Source organism: Coenobita brevimanus, chromosome 103 (assembly GCF_032717465.1).
Source record: "Coenobita brevimanus isolate Jiangsu-jjx chromosome 103, ASM3271746v2, whole genome shotgun sequence".
Lineage (NCBI taxonomy): Eukaryota > Metazoa > Arthropoda > Malacostraca > Decapoda > Coenobitidae > Coenobita > Coenobita brevimanus.
This window is the reverse complement of record NC_137056.1, coordinates 5328556-5351131: the sequence shown is the minus strand read 5'-3', so window position 1 is coordinate 5351131 and position 22576 is coordinate 5328556. Positions and strand designations below refer to the sequence as shown.

The window sequence follows — 22576 nt, the reverse complement described above, 5'->3', positions numbered from 1 at the left end:
ATCAGATCCATCATGTTTCGAACTACTGTATCACGTTTGGAGTAAAGAGTGGGTGAAAAAGACCGAGGCATGGGAAGATACTCTCGAATGTAAGGAGCTAAAAGGTTACAGGAATAGACAAGAAATGGAGAAGAATGCAGTTCATTACGTAGATCTGCGCCGTGGTTAAGGTAGACAGGGTGCGGAGAGCGGTGAGTGGAAATGAAGGAGCATGGGGGGGGGGGTGTTGAGAGGTAGGGTGGGGAGGGACATGGGGTGGATACGAGGGAGAGAGCAGAAGTTTCATCACTCTACATTTTTCTGTAGTCTTTTGCTCACTTTTATGCTAATCAGACATGAAGACCATTGCATTCAGGACGATTTACAGCACTAATTCTTACAAACATGTCTTTAAAGCATATAAAAGCCTGTGTGGCAACTAGTTCCTATACACTGTTGCCAGACAAAACAACCACATCACATGAGCAGGCTTGCAGCGAATTTGTGCTGATGACTGTACCTCATTTATAACTCCATCCATTTATAGATTGGACAACAAAACAATGGGGACATGACACATTCCTCTTTCAATCCACCATTCAAACAGAAAAGTTCACTCAGTTCACTATCCACACACACTGCAGCCTTTGTGCCCTCATACATACTCTTCACGGCATTCAACAACTTTCCATTTATTCCATAAATTCTTAAGACTTTCCACATTCTCTGTCTATTCACTCTGTTACATGCTTTCTCCAAATCCATGAAGGCCACACACAACTTTTCCTTCCCTGCTCATGAAACTTTTCCATTAAAGACCTAATAATGAATACCTGATCTACACAAGCCCTTCCCTTCCTAAAACCTCCCTGTTCTTCTCCAACTAACTCCTCTGTTACTTGCTTAACTTTGTCAGTAAGTTTCCTACCATATGCTTTTCCTATTACATGGAGAAGACAAATGCTCCTATCATTACCACACACTTCTTTTTCCCTATTTTCTTTTGTATAGGGGAGAAATTATACTTGACTTCCAATCCTCTGGGACTTTACCTTCCTCCCAGGCCAATCTGCACATCTTCCATATCAATTCTACTACTGTCTCTCCCCCAAGCTTCAACATTTCACCACACACTCCATCAATTGCTGGGGCTTTTCTCATTTAGACCTTCAACAGTACACAGCCGAGATTAATTACTCACGCATGCTGTTAATTGGTACTGTTAGCCTCTGGAGAAAGTGACTCCTCCCCTGACAATCAATATCTAATGCTAAGAATGATAAACAGGTTTTTGCTGGTGCATTAACTCCTAGATGGCACAATGGATTTTAAGCTTAATACAAAGGACTGGCCTAAGTACCAGTTATGAATAATGCAAAGCATTTATGCAAACTAGGAGCTGCAACTAGAATAAGCTTAATATGGAGAAATAAAACATGAGTTTACATTAAGCTCAAGAAAAAGAATTGTTTAATATTATTTCCACTACTACCATCCTACTGATTTCTTCCTTTCTTCTCACCTCCCTCCTCCTCCCAACCATTCCCCAGCCACTTCAACTTGCATTACTTTTGTTCTCAATGTTCAACAGTTCCTTAAAGGGTTCTCTCTATCTGCTCACTTTTTCTCTCTTCTCCACTAGCAATCTACCATTTTTATCTTTCACTCCGACTGACTTCATTATTGCCCTGTCTAACTCTTTACCTCTTAACAGAACATTTTCTTACATTCCCCCACACTTTACACTCTCATCCACTCTCTTCTTACTCTCTCTCACTAATTTTTTCAACTCTCTCTTCCTCCCCACATATAACAATTTTCCATCTCTCAACTTCCTCCACGCCGTGTCTCATGCACTCACTCTGCTTTCTTCTTATTGCACAACAGCCTATCTCACCTCTTCATTCCACCATGTTGTTCCTTGCTCCCCATTTCGTTTTCTGTCACCCTACACACCACCACATATGCTGCACAGATTTCTTCTGTGAATATCTTGCAAACACCTTCCACATCCCCATCTGCTCCAAATCATATTTACCCAAACTCTCCTCCACTTTTATATTCTGCCTTTTTCCCATCCCCTTGCAACTTTTCTACCCTCCTTGTATAGACTACTTCCTCCTGTCCTTCATCTCCTCCACTTCATTTGAACCTTGACTTTCACCACCATGTGGTGGTCTGAAAGTCCACTCCTCCAGCCTCTGCATGTTCTTGCATCAAGTACACAGCTTCTCGTTTTATCATCTACACACACACAATTAGTCATTGCCTTCCGTTCATTTAGTTCACCACCCACCCTTCTCATCACTCGCCACATATACCTGTGGATCATTTTGTGTCTGAAGCAGGTACAGACATACTTCAACTTACAAGCACTGAAGATCTGAGCATTTCAAAGATGCAAACACAAAAAAATTAACAAACATTTCACAGGTACGAACATAACCACAAAAAACTAATTTAGCTTGTAGCAGGCCAGTCATAAAGCCAGGGAACTGAGAGTGGACTGAGCATGAGGAGTATCTCGTAGAGAAGTGTATGACATGGGCTTGCCATCTCCACTGTCACGTGAAGTGGCACTCATCAATGAACTCTAGTTGACAAGTACCAATGAGTGGATGATTTTGCACCGAATCAAAGTCAGAACTGGAGGCCTGAATGGTGAGTGAATGCAATGAATGTGTGGCCCATTCACTAGGGCAGGCTTTTGGTTAGTTGCCACTACTGTTATTTCCTTGCTCCCTGAAACAATCCATTGGAGGGAAATGAGATACAGATGAGGGTGAAAGTTGGTGAAAAAGATCTCTTCTCTATGGGGGTGGGAAGAAACATGATATTCTCAGACATGGAGACAAATATGGTAAGCCTATGTGAGAAAGCGAGGTATGACTGAAGAACCAGAGAAATTTACAAAGAATCAAAGAGGTTGGATGAAGTACTGTATGTCGAGAGAAATACATAAAGGTTCAGCACTGCCTTTGTAACTTGACTCCTGATACATATCTATCCATATATCTATATATCAACATCTATATACTGTATACCGGTAATGAAGTGGCTGTTATGCCATCCAATTCCCTCCCTATCCCTTGAAAAACTGTGAACAGCTAAGGGTCAACTTCAGTTTGTCCTTCTTTGCATTCACATTCAGTAAGTGGTTTAATATGAAGGCTTGAAATGGTGGGAAAGTCCATGAACTCCATCTGAATGGGCATGTGGCAGGGAGTTCCCTCACTTCATAGATTTTATCTTCCTAGTTTTAGAATCCTATCTCACCAAACCTCAAGGTAGCAATATCAGCCACAGTGATGATAATGCAGTACTACTACTGGGAGAGGTATCAATACAATTAATCCTGAAAATACAATGTTTAACCAGCTTACCTTCTCAGGATTCTCTGTTGATGTGTCTAGTTCATTAGGAGTCTGGTTCAGCTGCTCCTCAATCTGGTCCCTGTCTGAGCCCCAGTTGTATGAGCCAGATCCATCACGCTTATCCACTGACTTCACTCCAGTAGTGGTCATGCCACTCTGTCGGTCAAACTCACGCTTTCCCCTACTGTCTGGTCCACCAGGAAGGCCACCACGTCCACGTCCACGTCCTCGTCCTAGCCCACGTCCACGTCCACGTCCGAGACCACCTCGGCCTTCACCATCAAACCTAAACATACATCTTATGTCAACTTTTTCCCCACCTCCCCCTTAAAAAATCATCATCATCGTCCAGACCTCCTTTCCCACCCTAGGGCAGGGTGAGGAGTAGCAATGACCAGACAGCCCAAATTTGCCCAATCCAATGGGCCACACTTCCATTCACTCATCATTAAGGCATCTGACAGAAGATATAGTAGTAGACAGACTTTTCCACTCCTACCAATAAACCCGGTCAGCCAGTTTCCAAAAGCCTTCATCAACTGTAGTTAACCCTTGCTGAACTGCAGACCACATTTGAGGCACAAATACGGTCTGCACGTGCCACACTACAAACCTCACGAGGTATAATATCCACTGGTTAATGCTCACGTAATGACACTCAGGGATAAGTAAGGCTGGTCACTCTCATCTTAAATGTCAGGACCAACTTGCTTTGCCCCGGGCTCCTACGCCTCTCATGGGGCTACATAGGATTGGATAATGGATGGATGGTTATGACACAATAACTATGGGGAGGTAAACTTCCTTACAAAAAATCATTGCAGCAATGGTTAAAAGCAATGACATTTCGGATCACATTCTTTTATTATAAAGAGGACTCCCAGCACAGTTTTTAAAACTTACGTTTTTCAACATGAATTTGACTTCTAGAAAGCTAATAACAAGAATGACTAGGAAATTACGAAGGATACCACATGTGGAAGTTCTGGAAAGCTATAACATGCACCTAAGTGTCTGAAACAGAAATGCATATAAGAAAAGTACTAAAGGCACTAACTTTACATAACTTTAAGAAACGAGAAATATCCTCAAACACTGCATTTAGGGAAAGAGAAATATCCTTAAACAAAGAATTTAGGCAAAGAGAAATATCCTCAAACATTGCAAGATCATTATCAAACACTGCATCAAAACGACACTATGAATGCAGTACGCCTATCCTTTTAATAACACTGTATGGTGGATCTAAGTCTTGTAATGGCTTCAAATATAAATTCCTAATAGAGGAAATGAATGCATTACGACTACGTCCAGATTAAAACTACTGCACACAAATATCTATTACACATAACTAGAGTCTATTTCCTGGGCTAGGTCAAGATCATTAGCTTTGGATGAGTACTGTTTATAGAGGAAACAACCAACTGAAACTCAAGGACCTGTTACTGATTAGAAACCATATGGGTATATTTGTATGACCACTAAAAAACATCACACTACTTTTTTCTGGCATGCCAGAAGTGTTGGAACTAAACAGTACTCCCCAAAAATATAACAATAAATCATCATCATCATCATCATCTGGACCTCCTTTCCCACCCTAGGGCAGGGTGAAAAGTAGCAATGTCCAGACAGCCCAAATTACCCAATCCAATGGGACACGCTTCTATTCACTCACCATTCAAGCCCTTGCAATCCTGACTATCTAATACACCAAAAATGTTCACCATGTTCTGTAGCTTCACACAAATGTATCAGATACTCAATCCAGACGCTGTCACGTTAAAAATGGTGCCAAATCCCTGATCATGCGCTTCTCCTCACAATATTCATCCAGCCAGCTCAATCTCATCAGTCCCCTAGCCTCACCAACTTCCAAACGCCTCTTCCTCACACACTCATCCACCATATCCCTCCACCTTCTCCTTGGCCTACCTTGCCTCCTCCCTCCCTCAAATTCGCTTAGATATACCTTTTTCACCACTTGTTATCCATACTCTCCACATGACCATACCATCTCAGTACATTCTCTTCGATTCTGGTGTCCACAGACTTCCTCACTCCACATCTTTCACAAATAACATTATTTTGTATCCTATCTGCTCTCTGTCAGCAGTCCTAACTTTACTCTTCTCATTCTTGACTTTTCATTTTCATGCCACACAAAAGTCTCACATCCATATGTTAACACTGACACTAGCACTCCTTCATGAAAGCCTCATGCAGCTGCAACACTCAAGCCTAGTTTCTTATCAAGGCCTTCATAGCACCAACTACTTTTCTTCCATGTGTCACTCTACTTTCCACTTCTTTTGCACATTTTCCTCTCTTCTATCACTGTACCCAGGTATTTGAACACTCTCATCAATTCCTGTCTCTTTCCATTCACTGAAACATCATACTGGGAGTCACCTTCTCTCTCAATACCCATCACTTTACTCTTTTCTATATTTGCTCTCAAGGCAAGATGCTCACAGACATCAGCAAAACTCTGCACCAGTCTACTAAGCTCCTGTCCAGTATGTGCAAGTACAGTACAGTCCTAGTTAACCGAGACGCTTGGTGAATTTACCTTCCCAGTTACCGATTTTTCCTGGGTATCTGATATTATATACTCATACACAGACTACTGTATATCATTACTCTATATACAATGCCACATGTATCCTGAGCCACACTAACATTTTCCCATTTAAACAGACTAAAACATACCTCCACTGACATAACACACTTGGTTGCAATGTCTTGTGGTAGTACAAAGTGCACACAGTAAGTCTGTTTTGTTAACTATTACTCATAACCCGGTATTTTATTCATCAGACAGAAAAGTAAACTAAAGTAATAAATCTTGAGAATTTATTGGTGAACAGATGATTAGGAAAGAAGTGTTCTACAGTACAGTTATCAAGACTTCCTTGCTCACAGTTGTGTACACGTGCCGTGACCTACCCATTTATTCCTCACTTGACTGGCGTCACCATCTCTCACCTGTCCGTCAGCTGTTTTGCAGATAATACAATAAATACGAAGGAATTGAAAGAACAGTTATTTTGTCAAATAGCCTAAAATAAATGCTTCATTTCTATCAGCTATAGTTTTTCTTTTCTGCCAATGCTAATGTGTTCTAAGTTGACATCATCACAGAACACATTTGATGCCAATGCAAATGCATTCTAAGATGACATCATCTTAGAACATATTTGATGACTGCAAATGGGTTCTAAGATGAGTCTTAAAACACATCTGATGCCAGTGCAAATGCGATTTAAGATGACGTCATCTTAGAACATGACAGTGCAAATGCATTCTAAGATGACAGTTTTGGAACACATTTGATGACAATGCCAATGTATTCAAAGACAATATCATCATAAAATGCATTTGATGCCAATGCAAATGCATTCTAAGATGACATCTTAAAACATATTTGATGACAATGCAAATGCATTCTAAGATGACATAATCATAGAATTCATTTGCACTGGCAGAAATGACAAACTCTAGCTAGCGGAAATGGACCATCTGCTTTATTTGATGAAATTACAGTACTTGCAATCGCAACATATTTACTATTTTATTTGCAAAACAGTTGAGTGACAAGTGAGGGGGTGGAGTTAGTCATTGTCAGTGAAGGTACAAACACACAACTGAGCAAGAGAGTTGTGAACTCATGATAACTCTTCTATAGAACACTTCTTCCCAAATCATCAGTTCACTACTAAATGCTTATGATTTATTTCTATAGCTTATTTTTCCGTGTTTTTATGAATAAAATGAATAATATTTAACAGAATGGACTTGTCAAAGTACCTTAAGATGTTGGGAGCATGTGGGTAGTTAGAGTCGGTTAGTTAGGTAGAAAACTGCACTGGTACCACACATTTTTGGCCAATAAAGAGTATACCATTTTTCAATGGAATTATTCATCTTGCTTTTCACACACACACAAATAGCTTTGGCCTCTGGGATTTCGTATCATAACTCGTGGAATTTCCTCTGCTAAATGATGTTATCAGTCTTAAAATGTTCATTTTCAAGACTGCTGCATTTGTCCAGCGTTTGTTTCAAGGTGACCATAGTGTTAAAATCTGTTTGCACTTCAGGCTTCAGAGTACAAATCACTAATAGGACACAACACAGGATAGCACAACAACGTGAGTGCTTGTTTACCAATTGATGGCGGAAAGCTGACTGGTGATTTGTGGAAGTATGTAGGGTGACTAAACTAGAGAGTGGAGATGGAGAGGAGAAGGACTGGAAAGGGGATTAACTAGGAAATGACCTTGACCAGAAATGCCTTCACTTCACAACCCCCTGACGTCACCCAGTCTCACATGACTAACCTATGCTGGGGTGGCCAACAAAAGTGGCGCGCTTATACTATTTATACACTTGCCAGTCCGTGAATTTTCCATTTTTTCTGATAATTCTGGTAGCCTGGTAACCGGGTAATTGGCATTATACTATAGTACTGAATCATCAGCATTCAACAAATTTGAGATATTCCATCCACATGAACGCCTCCCCTCTCTCACTCGTGCTTTTACTTCTCTGATCACCACATCCATGTAAATACTGAACAACCATGGGCACATCACACAACCTTGTCGCATGCCCACACCGATCGTGAACCACTCACTTAGATGCCCATTGACCTTTACACATGCTTCACTACCATCATAAAAACTCTTTGATGGCACCTAGCAGATTACCTTCTACACTGTACAATCACAAAATCTTCCACAATCCTTCTGTCTACTTTGCTATGTGCTTTTTCCAGATCCATGAATGCCATAAACACCTAATCGTCCTTCTCACAAGCCTTGTCCACTATCAGTCTAACTGCAATATATTTGATCCACACATTCTCTGCCACTCCAAAAGCCACCCTGTTCATCACTCATTAGGACTTCTGATATCTCTTATTTTACAATAATTATTCCATATACCTTCTCTACCACACTCAATAAACTTATGCCACGATAATTTTTGCACTCACTTTGCCCACCGTTATTTTTGTACAGGGGTACTATCACAGCCTTTTTCCACTCAGCTGGCACAGTTTCACTCATTCATGCATTCTTGTATATCTCCGAGAAGCACTTCATTCTGCTCTCTCATCATCATCATCATCTGGACCTCCTTTCCCACTCTAGGGCAGGGTGAGGAGTAGCAACGTTCAGACAGCCCAAATTTCCCCAATTAGAGTCATCAAAAATTCTAGTTCATGGCCTAGCCCGCCAGGTGTCCATGGTGTCGTTCTCAGAAAATGGGGACAAGGGGTGGTAAAGAGTAACCTGTTATGGATTTTTATTTTTCTTGTTCCTTAGCTTAAGCTATACTTGAAAGTAATTTTCATTATTCCACATATATATAGAGATGTAGTATCCAATATTAATAAAAGTATGTCAACCTTGTGTGAATACTGCAAAATTTGTAAGGAAATTTAACAAATACCTCACCTTCTAGAACAACCAATGGTTACTGAAGTGACTTATTATGTACCCAGAAAGTATGGTAAGATTGTAAAAGGTAATATAATAGCATGTCACTGTGAATATTGATATATATTGTCCAAGATATGAAATGGGTAATCTCTGGCATCTTTATGCAGATGCCCGTCACGACGCCAGGCGCACGATTATCATTCTAGGAATAAGTCTCAGACAGTCAATAGGAAGAGATGTAAACGGAATGGAGGGTGGAAGGCTACGAGATTCCATGCAATATGCTCAGATATTTTACTGACTGGATAGGAAATAGGTTATCATCCCAATCTCTTAATAATTGGGGATCTGGGAAAACCAAATTTCCCTATTAACACAAACAGTCCGTCTCAATTCACCTACACTCTTGCCATCAGTTGGCTCAACTTGATCCAGTAAATCAGGATGTTCAAGAGCTTCTCATTAGCTGTATTAGTTTTCCTTTACTATATCCTGAATGAGGCACTGATCTTTGTCTTAAGTATTGTTTAAGCTGTGCAACAGTCCATTTTTCAAACGAATTTGGCTCCATACTGCACAGGATGAATCATGCTGCCGGTGTTGTATGCACAGAAGTACTTATGCTGGAAGTTACCATTCCCTTCTCTTTAGCCTAAATTAACCTAACCTAACCAAACTTATACTAACCTTATCTTAGATCAACCTAACCTAAATAAACTTAAACTAACCTTAATTCACAAAATGACTGATTTCACAATCTGCCTGTAACATACATATATATACTTAACTACAGTAATCCCTCCACTGTCCAATGTAATAGAGCCAAAGGCATGTCTGGAAAGTGGTCCCGTTCGAAAAGCGGTCCTCCTGCTGGACTGGTACATACAACCCTAACCCAGCCTAACGTTGAAAGCCACCTAAATAACTCCCTACCGGACATGCATAGCACTTATTTAAACCTATTTAAGACCCTATTCACACCAATAATGGACATAAAGCATGAAATAAATGAAAAAGAACCAGAGAATGAGGCATCAGGAGTGAGTACGGAAAATACTTAGGCCTAGGAGTGTACAGGGTACTGTACTTATGGCACGTCTGTGGCTGCCTCCTCTAACTCTCTAAGGCTCTGGTAGTTGTGAAAATGCTCTTGAAGCATATACAGTAATCCAGTGTTGTGCTACACTTAATTCTTTGCACTGTGAGTTATAATTGTTTAACACTGCACATTCTTCTTAACTGAACCACGCCAGTTTCAACCGCCACTTTGCACTCCACACTTAATCCTTTGCACTCTAAATTCTAATTTCTTAACAAAGCACAACACTGTAAATTCCCAAGTCGTCTAGTGGCGAGGTATTACAGTTTATTCACCGTTTATTAAAAAAAAACGAGCACATGTGGCATCCATTACGATGGACGTCTTCTCTGAACGAAGGTTAGGCAGTAACTGGGGACATGATTGCCAGATCTGAACTCTGCCACATTACCAAACTCCTCAATTTTCATTACCAAATTCTTAAAGGAAGCATTTATTCTTCACTAATTATATGTACAATTGGAAATAATCACTCTATAATCAGCAGCATGTTTATTTTTTGCACTATGTATGCTAGCAGATTAATCAAACAAAGCAGACAATCCACAGTCTCCATTCTCTATATCTTCATACAGGTGAAAAATCTGTTTGGTAATGGATCATGCTGATTTTCTACCAAACGAACTTTTCAGTATCAAATTGGCCCACATTTGGTGATCAAAAATACCAAATGGCAACCATGACTGGGGAGGGGGGAAGGGGCTGTGGTGTAAACAGCTGTTTCGCGCCATGCAGCAATTTCAAATTACGGATGGGAAATAATTCCTATTTTTTTTTTTTTTTTTTTTTTTTTTTTTTTTTTGGTGGTGGTGGTGGTGTGTGTGTGTGTGGGGGGGTCTCAAGGTCCAGGCTCACAATGTCCGGTAAGTGGGGAGTCCGGAAAGTGGGCATCCAGAAAGTACAGGGATTACTGTATATATATATATATATATATATATATATATATATATATATATACATATTGTATATATATATCTATCTATATATCAACCTATAATTACCAATAGGTCAGTAAGACATCCAACCATCTTCCTGATAAAATGTTGTTGATAAATGGAACAATACTTGAGATAACACGCAGATACTTTCAACATCGCAGCTAAAAGGGCAATCAGCGCTTGCTGAGTGGAATGGTAACTTCCAGAATGTCACTCCATGCAGACAACACCCAGGGTCGGTCAGCTGGGCTGGCTTTTGTTATTGTTCAAGTTGGGAAACATATATTGGGGAAAGGAAAAACATGATATTTATGGTAGCAAATCACTTGAAGAGGGATAATCGGGATATTATAGGTGAGCAATGTGTGAAGAATGATGAAGGAAAGGTAGTGGTGAACAGTGAGGATATTAAAGATGCATGGAGAGAGCATTATAGCCAGTTGCTGAATGAGGAGTTTGACTGGGACAGGGAAGGTTTGGAGCCAGCAGATTCCGTGTTTGGCCCTTGGACTTTCATTGATGCTGCTACTGTGAGTGAGCCAACTGACAGGATGAAGGTGGGAAAGGCAGCAGGTGTGTCTGGGTTGACTGCCGAAATGTTGAAGGCCTCAGGAGATATAGGGGTGAGGTTGGTCACTGACCTAATAAATATGATTATTTATGACTGTGTTGTCCCAGATGATCGGCTGAAGAGTGTAAATGTGTATAAAGGGAAGGGTGATGCCCTGGAAAGAGGAAATTATAGGGGTATAAAGCTTTCAGATCAGATAATGAAGGTAATAGAGAGAGTTTTAGAAGGTATGATTAAAGAAAGAGTGAATATAAATGATATGCAATTTGGGTTTATGCCAGCTAGGGGGACCTGTGATCCCATATTCATTGTTCGACAGCTTCAAGAAAAATATATTGGTATGAAAAGGGATCTGTATTTTGTTTTTGTTGATTTGGAAAAGGCCTTTGACTGAGTCCCTAGAGAGGTGGTGAAGTGGGCAATGAGAAAGCTTGGCATGGAGTAGTGGCTGGTTAGGGTGGTTACGGCTATGTATGTGGATGCTCGCACCCAGGCAGGGGTGAATGGAGATTTGAGTGATGAGTTTTCTGTGAACGTTGGTGTGCATCAGGGGTCAGTTTTGAGTCCCATGTTGTTTATCATTGTACTTGAAGCCCTCTCACGTGACTTCAGAAACGGACTCCCGTGAGAGATGTTGTATGCTGATGACTTGGTGTTGATCGCAGAGAACAAAAGGGAGGCAGAGAAAAAGTTTAGGAAGTGGAGAGATGGTATGGGGCACAAGGGTTTAAGGGTAAATGCACATAAAACAAAAGTGATGACATCTAGGGTTGGTGGCGGTACTGTCAAAGACGAGAGAGAGTGGCCATATGCAGTTTGCCACGAGGGCGTGGGAAGTCATTCCATCTTGTGTGGCGTTTGTGATAAATGGGTGCACAAGAGATGTAGTGCTATCAGAGGTAGACTGCGAGATAATGCTGATTTTATGTGTGTGACGTGTCGGGGAGAGCAGATGGAGATTGTCAGGCGTGAAGGGATTGAACTTGCTAGTGAATCTCGTTGAGTGTGTGGAAGAGTTTTGTTATTTGGGAGACGTGTGCTGGAGGTGAAGCTGGAGCTAGCTCTGTGGCTAGGGTGAGAAGTGGTTGGAAGAAGTTCAGGGAGCTGTTGCCTCTCCTGACACTGAGGATTCTCCCTACGTGCTAAGGGGTTTTTGTAAGCAGCATGTGTTAGGAGTGTACTGCTGTAGGGAAATGAGACCTGGACAGAACAGGAAGATATTCGCAGGCTCAGACATACAGAAATGACAATGATTAGGTGGATGTGTACTATGTCCCTGTGTTCAAGGTCTGGGGGGGCTGGGTTTACAATGGAAGAGTTGAGGAGTAGGATGTGTCTGGAGTGTATCAGTGTTGTGATGAGGAGAGGTAGACTGAGATGGTTTGGGCATGTGGAGAGGATGGGGGATGATAACTGGGTGAGGAAGGTGAGAAGTGTTAATACTGGGGGCGGGGTTATGAGGGGAAGACCAAGAAAGACAGAGGACGAGGTCATTAAGTGTGACCTCAGGGTTAAGGGACTAAACAGGGAGGCTGTAATAGATCGTGCAGAATGGATAGCCGCCATTAGGTGACCAAGGCCAACACATGCAAGCATGTTGGAGCCTTCAAAAATGAAACAAACGAAATAAAGTGCAACATACTACATACGGTGTTACTAAGATTTGGAGACGACTGCCAAATAATGGAACGTACTGCAATGAAATACTTAGACGAATTCACTGAATGCTGCTGCTGGATTTAAAGAAATATGAGTGAAGTATGTACCGAATATATCTCAAGCCGAACACACACAACAACAAACACAGGGACAAGAAGCAATTAAAGTTATCATACAATATTGCATATTACGTTATACAGAAAATAAATGAGAAAAATACGTTCGTCAGAAATATATAAAAATACAGTATATGCACATATACGGATATTTCGAGCTGTCCACATTTTCAATTTTCTGTCCGGAAGCTACACTATGGACACCTGGCAGGCTAGGCCATGAACCTAAATTCGTGATGACTCTAATTCAATGAGCCACGCTTCCATTCACTTATCATTCAAGCCCCGCAATCCTGGCTCTATCTGATATGCCAAAGACATTCACCACGTTCTGTAGCTTCATACAAATGTATCCGACAGACATTCCAGATGCTGTCACATTAAAAAGGGGTGCCAAATCCCTGACCATGCGCTTCTCCTCACAATATTCATCCAGCCATCTCGATCTCTTGTCAGTCCCCTAGCCTCACCGACTACCAAACCTATCTTTCTCACACACTCATCCACCATATCCCTCCACCTCCTCATTGGCCAACCTTGCCTCCTCCCTCCTTCAAATCCACTCAGATATACCTTTTCCACCACTCTGTTGTTATCCATTCTCTCCACATGACCATACCATAGTACATTCTCTTAAATTCTAGTGTCCGCAGACATCCTCACTCCACATCTTTCACGAATCACATTATTTCGTATCCTATCCACTGCCTGTATTCCACATACATTCCTCAAAAGTCCCATCCTCCACTGCTCTCACTCTTGACTTTTCATTTTCACACCACACCATAGTCTCACATCCACATTAAAGTTGGCACTAACACTTCTTCATGTAAGCCTCGTGCAGCTGCAACACTCACGCCTCTGCTTCTTATCAAGATTTTCATTGCACATGCTACAGTCCTTCCTGGTGTCACTGTACTTTCCACTTCTTTTGCACATTTTCCTCTCTTTTCCATCACTGTTCCCAGGCATTTGAACTCTCTCACCAATTGAAACATCACACTGGGAGTCACCTCTTCTCTAAATAACTATTACTTTACTCTTTTCTACATTTATTCTCAAGGCATGACGCTCACAGGCATCAACACTAGTCTACCAAGTTCTTGTCCGGTATTTGCAAGTAATAGCTACTGCATCATCAGCATACAACAAATTTGAGATATTCCATCCATCACCATTCACTAACAACACCATCCCCTCTCCATTACTCGCATTTTTACTTCTCTCATCACCCCATCCATATATGTATATACTGAAAAACCGTGGGAACATCACAAAACCTTGTTGCAGTCTCACACCAATCGTGAAACATTCAACTGGGCTGTTCCGAGTGCGACTGCTCAAAACAGCCCTGGTTGTGCGGGTGCAGGTCGAATATAGTGCCACGGTGACCAAGGCCAACGCATGCAAGCATGCTGGAGCCTTCAAAAATGAAAACCATACATTCCAATGGGGCATCAGACACTTCAATGTTCTTCCACAGCTTTAGCAAGGTAAATATTGAGCTAATGTTTTGTTATTATATACTTTGGCATGTATTCTCTCAATTCCTAAGACAAAATTTGGCCTTTGGGAAATTTCAGTTTTACCCCTACATCTGAGCACCACAGACACCCCCAAAAATCTGCTACGAGCGGTTAACAGGTTAATACTCAGCTTCTCGACTTTCAGTCTTTCTCCCAGACTGCTCCTCTCTTTCCTGGTCCACCTCACTACTCTCAGCTTGATCTTGCTTACCACAATCACATGACGTGATAGACCTTCACACCATCCTCCCACGGCCCTCATATTAACAACCATTCCCAGGACTGACCTATTTACAAGTACGTAATCAATCAGGTTCCTTTCAACATGATCCCTGCTCCCTCTGTACCAAGTATTTATGTGAATCTTTGTTTGAAAAACGAGTTACAAATGCACACCCTCCTTTCCTGACACATATCCTTTAGTCGCTTTCCATTATCATTTACTCCTGGTACTCTATTACAATCCATTTCATTAACCTCTGGACCAGTGCCTACTTTTCCATTCATATTGCCCATTACAATCACTTTATAGGTCTTGGGCATTTCCCCCACTGCTTCATCATCCCAAAACCTGTCTTTCTCTCTCTCACTCCTATTATCACACGGTGCATACGCAACAATCGCAGCCACTTTCACATTCTCTAACCTGAAAGAGACATACATACATATCAAGCTGACACATTTGTAATCTCTCATTCCACTCTGCCACACCTCACTCATCAGCAAAGCAACACCTTTCTTGCATCTTCTCCACCCACTCATGCCCAATCTTAAACGTTTCACACCCTCTCACTCCACTTCACACCCTTTCATCTTTGTTTCACACAATGCCATCACGACATATCTTGCACTCCTGAACACATTCACCATTTTCACCCCCTTGCTCTCCTCATTCACACCTCTCACATTCCACACAGCCATGCAAATCTGCCTATTTGGTTCTGGCCCTGGGCATGTATTGGGCCCTCAGAGGCTCTCCGAAATGTTTGCCATGATTAAGTGATTTTAGATGGGGGAATCTGGGGGACACTACCCTGCCAAAAACCCCAGTTGTACGGTTACCACCCAATGTACTACATGGTTTCCTGGGTACAGGAAACCATTTGGCTTGCACAGAGATCATAAGGCATCCCTACACTGAGTGAGTGGATGATGGGCACCCCATCTACCACAATCACTACACTTAATCATCTCTGCATACACCTCACCAACCCCAGCTGCTTTTCCATTTTACAGCCGCTTCACGATGTTCTTCACCTGTGCGAGTGTCACATTTCCAGGCACGTCATTCCTTCTCTGCACACCCCAAGAACAAATCATGTTTACAGCAGCTCTGCTTTCTCTATTCCCATTCATCAGGCTTTCAATATATTTTTTGCATTTGGTCCTTACTCCATCCCCGTGGGTTAACAATCTACCACTTACATCCTTTACACTTTCACACTTCTTTCCGCTGTCACTTCTACATTTCCAAACCTCTTTCCAGACTGACTTCTGTTTTCAGGGTAAACTGCATTCATTTGCATTTATCAAATTATCAGTAAATATTTCCCAACAGTGATGCAATATTTGCTCACTTGATTAAATGACAAATTCTATGGGATTTCCTGTTTATTTCTCATTTTTTTCTGAAGTAATCTTTTCCTCTTCACGTTCCTCATGTGGCCCATGGGTAACCAGTTTGACACCTCTAACTTACAGCCTTTCTTAATAGCTTGGCTTGCTTCATCTCAATAAATTTATTACCATCTAAAAATATCTAGACTAATAAACAAAATCAAGTAATTATTAATCCTTTCACTATACCAGACACATTTAGGAAATCATAACTTATGACTGGAGGTACTAGCCCTTTCACTACAATTATGTACCATTATCAACTTATTACTTGCTACCATCCATCATAGTCCATACTTAAAACCTTGTACTGAACAGTTTAATGAAAACTACATCTAACTACTCTGATTCCAAAAATCTATCAGAATACCACCTGAAAGACAACACACACATGGAATGGGTTAAGGAGCTAATAAGCGATGAACTCCCACAAACCTTGGTGGTGGGGGTCCATCTCTAAATTCTCCTCCTTCTGGTCGGTTGCGTCTGTTGTTGCGCTCCTCACGGTCAGAGAATTTTACACGTCCATCACTAGGTCGGGGGCCTCGTTGCTGTGTTGCTGCAAGTAATTCAAAATATTAGTTGCACTCTTTTCACTTTAAACTAGTGTAAAACTGCAGTCTCTCCATCATCAACAGGGTGCTGTAACAATAATTCAATCCTAGAAATGATGCTAGTAACACAGTGTTACATATCGGTAAGGAATACAGCGTTTTTCTGCCACTGAACATGGCCTAAGTTGCAAAAGGATGAAAATCTAACCCAGGTTAAGACAAGAGTATATAAAGAATCAACTGAACTGTAAAGGATGCAGATGTAGCCAGAAACACATTTAGATCTATCTATCTATCTATTGCCAGACACCATAATCCTGTAAAGGGTGGCCATTTGACAATGAGTTAGTTGTTTTACAGGGAGGGGCACCAACCCTCCACCAACCCACTTGTTGACAAGTAGGGAGCACGTATGGTTTGGTTATATGGTTACCACCCAGCATTATAAATGGTTTCTTGGCTTACAGGAAACCATTTGGCTTGTCGCTCAATGTAAAGCCACCTGTAAAGGAAAGAAAAGGAATAAGAAGTGACAGGAAAGATAGGAGAAATAGGAAGAGAGGAGGGCAGGCACAGAAAAAGAATGATAAAAGCTAAGGAAGTAGGCAGCACTACATCATGTGAGTGGATGATGGTCACCACCACCTACTAGATCCAATATATATTTAATACTATTCAATACAAACTTAGCCAATAATCCAGCTGAACTGGGAATACAGGAAGTACAATAAATATAAGACCATAATAAAGCATGAAGAACTGAAGATAATGAGCTGCATAATCAGATGGCAGGAATTAAAGACAGATAATCAACAGACAGGACTATCACCGGGATAAGAATAAGAATATGTAAGAGGAAGGAGGGATACTGGGAGCAACACAGGTGGGAAAATATGATAGGAATATAAAACCAGGACTACTATCTATACCTGATTTGGTGGAGATACTGAGAATGTTACTGAAATAAAGTATTTTCAAGAAAATGTTTCCTTTAAGCCAAGAAACCATTTACAACGCTGGGTGGTAACCATATAACCAAACCATACATGCCAACAAGTGGGTTGGTGGAGGGTTAGTGCCCCTCCCCATAAAACATATAAATCAAAGTCAAATGGCCACCCCTTACAGGACTATGGCATCTGGCGATAGATAGAGATAGATAGATTCTCCTTTGCTATCCTTAGCTTACTGCAGTATAGTCACACACTTCTAGGAGCTGCCTAGCATGGACCAACTGAGCTATAGCAGTTATCCTTTCCCTATGTTCTTATACATAGCTACACAAATAAATATTAGCATCTAATTCTAGTAATATAATCACACTCCTAAGGGAGCTGCCAAGCAAGGTCCAAGTATGCTACTGTAGTCACCCCCTTAACTAGGTGTGCAAGGTACACTATGGTCTTGTCATTTTAATCATGGTAATAATTTTCACCAAAGCAATAAGTATGGGTAGGTGCCAAGGTTACATTATTTCATGTTTGTTAATACTGTATTTGCTAAAGTGGTGTTCAAATTATCTTGGGTTATTTCCATTAACTTATGGTTAGGTGTTATCACACACTTTTTACCTCAAAACTCCTCCAACCTCACCTTCAGGTCCTGCTGTCTTTGCAGGAGCCAAGCCTGTTGGGGAGGGAGAAGGGGGTAAAAAATAGTTATATTCCTTGGGTTTCGTTAAAAACTGGAGCAAAGCTGCAGACGGTACCCCAAAGTCTGACGACACGTTTTAAAGCATATGATAAACAAGTCTGCCCTTTCAATACTGTTACTGACTACATTCTGTAATATGGGGAAAATGCTACCAACATCTAACAATTACAGGTTTTTATTAATGGCCATCGAATCTTAGGGGTTTACTTTCATCTCCAAGTTCCAAGTTTTATCATTAAAGCTGTTTTTACCCTCCAATAAATGTGAATTCATCAAGGGGAGTGGGGGAGGGAAGTTTGCTGGTAAGCACCAACTCCTATCAATTGGCACTTTTTGTATAAATTTGCTGGTGCACTTTTTGTATAAATTTGCTGGTTTCAAAAAAAAAAAAAAAAAAAAAAAAATCATATAAAGAATTCAATGAAAAAAATGGCAAATACAACCTTGACCTAAGAACTATAAAACAAAATCCTGGTTAGCTACATCATAGGCTTCATCACAAGTTCTTTGTGAATTAGTACTCATCTCAGCTGCTAGGATTCAATATTGCTGAGATAACCAATTCACTCCAAACATTCATATTTTATTCAAGCCACTTCCACACAATTAGATGCAACTTAACCCTTTCGGGTTTCTGGGCTGGGCAGAATATGTCTGTGCCAGTCAGCCACTCAGGCTGACCCACATCTTCGGGGCACGATATTTTATTTTCATTGCTCTGTGTAAATGCACTTTTCATGAAAGAATGTTGGTTTTGGTGTCATTTTAAAGCTGAATAGTTGTACTTTATCGTAGTATGTAAAAAAAAAAAAAAAAAAAAAAAAAAAAAAAAAGTCAAAATGTTGAGTTGAAGTTAAGCAAAAAGCAAAAATTTTATACCTTGCCATCCATCCCTCATCCAATCCTACATTGCCCCATGAGGAGCGTAGGAGCCCGGGGCTAGGCAGTTGGTCCCGACATTTAAGATGAGTGCCACAGAAAAATATTTGGCAAAAAATAATGAGTAAAGATAGGTAAATCTGGTTTAAACCATGCAAAACTACAATAAATTACCTTTCAATGATATATAGATTTATGGTAATTTTTAAATTTCATTGCGCAGTAAAGTGAAAGGAAAGAGAAGCACAATTTTATTTTAGTCTCAGCCGCATTTTCGCTTCACAGTGTTTTTCTTTGATCGGTCAGTGACAGTGTAAATACAATTTTTATGATAGGATGCTGGTTGTGGTGTTATTTTGAAGCTGAATAGTTGTTCTTTATCACAGTATGTTCATAAAAGGAAAACAAAGAAAATAAAAAGTCAAAGTGACGAGTTGAAGTTAGGCAAAAACCCAAAATTTTATACCTAGCTGTAGAAAAATATTCACCGTGAATAAAGTTATAAAGAAACAAAGCCATGAGTCAGCCCAGCTGTGAAGTACCGCCACACATAGAGCAACCATTCTGTGACATCATGCTCGAGCCTCTTTGTTATGATGCATAAATGCAATTTATGGTATTTTACAAAAGTATCTTAAAATGACGATTAACAGCATCATCCGAATCTCTAAGGTTGGATTTGAAATGACGATCAAAAGCCATTTGAATCTCAAAGGGTTAATAGACTTTCTGAACAGGGTGGAAACAGATACAGCCTTCTCTAACCCTTCAGTAAAAAGGTCTTTAAATATGAATAAAAATGTTTGGTTATACTGGTTCTCATTCGAAGACCAAACTCCAAAGTACCGGGTATCTGAAACTATCCATACAATTGATAGCTACAGTAATTTATGTGGAAACAAATTTGGTTTATAAGTAGCACTGAAACTAGGGCATTCTGTTAAAAAAAATAAAAAAAAAGTAATCAATGGGAGAGGGGGTGGGGAGCAAAACATTTAAGATCCTTACTAAGGCAAAATGACAGGAAATTTGCACCAGATACTATATTATATACATGCCATCACTCAAAATAATGAGCCACTAATGCATAAACCCCTTCACTCCAATAAACAGTCTATTTGATTCTTCTCATTACTTTATCTAACTTTGGAGACCTTTCATAAAAACAGGAAAAATAGTTACATCATCTCTATAGACACAAAAAACTGAAGAAAACCTATCCTGTAGACTGCAAAAATAAAACTTAAAATCTCCTTGGGGTCAATGAGCTTTGCAGTTGTCAATGTGAATATGAATAAAATGGAACAGATATTTCAGTATGTACCCTGAAAAAGATTTGTGATAATTCATCAGCGATTTTAAAATTTTGTGGGGAAAAATTACATAATACGCTGAGGTGGTTTGGCCATGTGGAGAGGATAGAGAGCAAGAGACTAACGAGGACAGTTTGGAGTGAGGTGGAGTAGGGGAGAGGGGAGGCCAAGGATGAGGCAGGGGAATGGAGTGCAAAGGTATATGAGAGGAGGATGTGAGCAGGAAGCAAGGCAGTGAAGTGGCATTGGACAGGGCAACATGGAGGCGATTTGTGGCCACCCATTAAGGGATTGAGGCATCTGGCAATAGAAACAGTAAATAGAACAGTTACTAACATTTTTTTTTTTTAATCTACTTCATCAGCAATGTAATTATGAAAACCTGCACATTATCAAAATCCTAATTTGTCTGCAACCCTTAACATCAAATGAGATTAATAAAAACCACATACTATTGACCTTTAGCTAATGTTGCTGATCTATCACCAAATTCATACTGAAGCTAAATGTGAACTAACTTTACTGCTAAAAAACATTCTATCAAATAACAATGAAACTTTACATGAAAACTTGCAACTAAAAACAATAATCAACAACCCCCTCATGATTCACCAACGTAAAAATCTGGCCTTGTGGAAGTAAATCTGCCCATGCGTGAAAACCTCCCGTGTCAAACATCATTAGATCTGGAGCGTTATTACTTATGGTAACTCTACAAATTTCCAACATTCCTAATGTAATTGGGAAGGGACTGTCATATGCTCTAAAAATACGTCTCATTATTTTGAATGTGTATGAAGGGTTGAGATTTCTAAAGTGGGTTATTAAGCTGTGCGGGGCGCGGCGTGACACACTATAAATAACCCCGTATGCCAATCTCGTGACACCTTCCACACACTCATGACATGACATCAGCCACCCGCCACAAACACTTACAACACACCTGCCACAATCTAGGGCATGTGTGCAAGAAGGCAGGTGTGCTAGGGGTGGTAGGGACTCAGACAACGAGGATAGTGCGCACGTGCCGACTCAAGCTCTTCTCCACTCGCCCGCCATTACTTTCACCCTTCAGTATACAACAAATTCTTTCAGTGTTGCAACGTACAGGTTAACTCACCTGGTGCAGTGGTCTTCTCGGCGATCTTTGGAGCTGTCTCGGTCTTTGTGCCCTTCTTAGCGGCGGGTGCCTTGGTCTTCGCGGCCTTTCCCTTGTTTTCCTTCTCGGAGCTTTTTTCCTTTACCTTTTCAGTCTGTTTTATCAAATCCATAGGGTCCACATCTTCATCGTAGAAGAGTTCGTATCGGTTACGAACCCCTATGCCGTAAGAGTTCTCCATTGTTAGTGAAATCCTCTGATGGTGAGGATATTATAAGATTTGCTGGCTGCTTTTCAGCCTTGCCTTTCCCCGATCATCCAAAATGGCGTAACTCAACTGAACTCAGGGTGCTGAGACGGACCTCGCGGGCGGCTCAGGGACTCAAATTTAAAGAAGCCAGTATCCTTTATTGAAATATTCATAATTCATAAACTTTATATAACACGTGATATATAATTTTTATTATCATAATATGTCAACGTCATCCATATAATGTAGCAATATTGAAATAATAAGAAAATACAAAGTACCTCATAGAGCTCGTCAGGGTACAACTATGCAGGGTCCACATTTCTTATTCTCAAGTATTTTTCTTGCAGTAAATAAAATTCGTCACTCTATCCCGTCTACATTTTTAGTAAGATGAAAAAATGTATAATTGAATCAAAGTCCTCATTCATATACAACAATCTTTTATACTGGTAAATATATCCGTATTTATCGCGCACCTCAGCCCGGAACGTTGACCAAT

At 40.5% G+C, this 22576-nt stretch overlaps 1 protein-coding gene across 2 annotated transcripts in view; it reads right to left on the bottom strand.

The window, feature by feature from the left end:
* The window catches only part of LOC145415722 (uncharacterized), a 33968-nt gene extending 11812 nt beyond the window's left edge, over positions 1–22156 (bottom strand). The window contains exons 1-4 of one of the 2 annotated variants that reach the window (XM_080284947.1): positions 21846–22156; positions 18474–18506; positions 16762–16885; positions 3363–3639 (exon numbers count right to left, since the gene is read on the bottom strand). In XM_080284947.1, the coding sequence (XP_080141073.1) occupies positions 3363–3639; positions 16762–16885; positions 18474–18506; positions 21846–22065 (654 nt within the window). In that variant the 5' untranslated portion in view covers positions 22066–22156. The remainder of the gene's footprint in view (positions 1–3362; positions 3640–16761; positions 16886–18473; positions 18507–21845) is intronic. The other variant, XM_080284948.1, reaches the window with a different exon arrangement.
* Between the last annotated feature and the right edge of the window lie 420 nt (positions 22157–22576).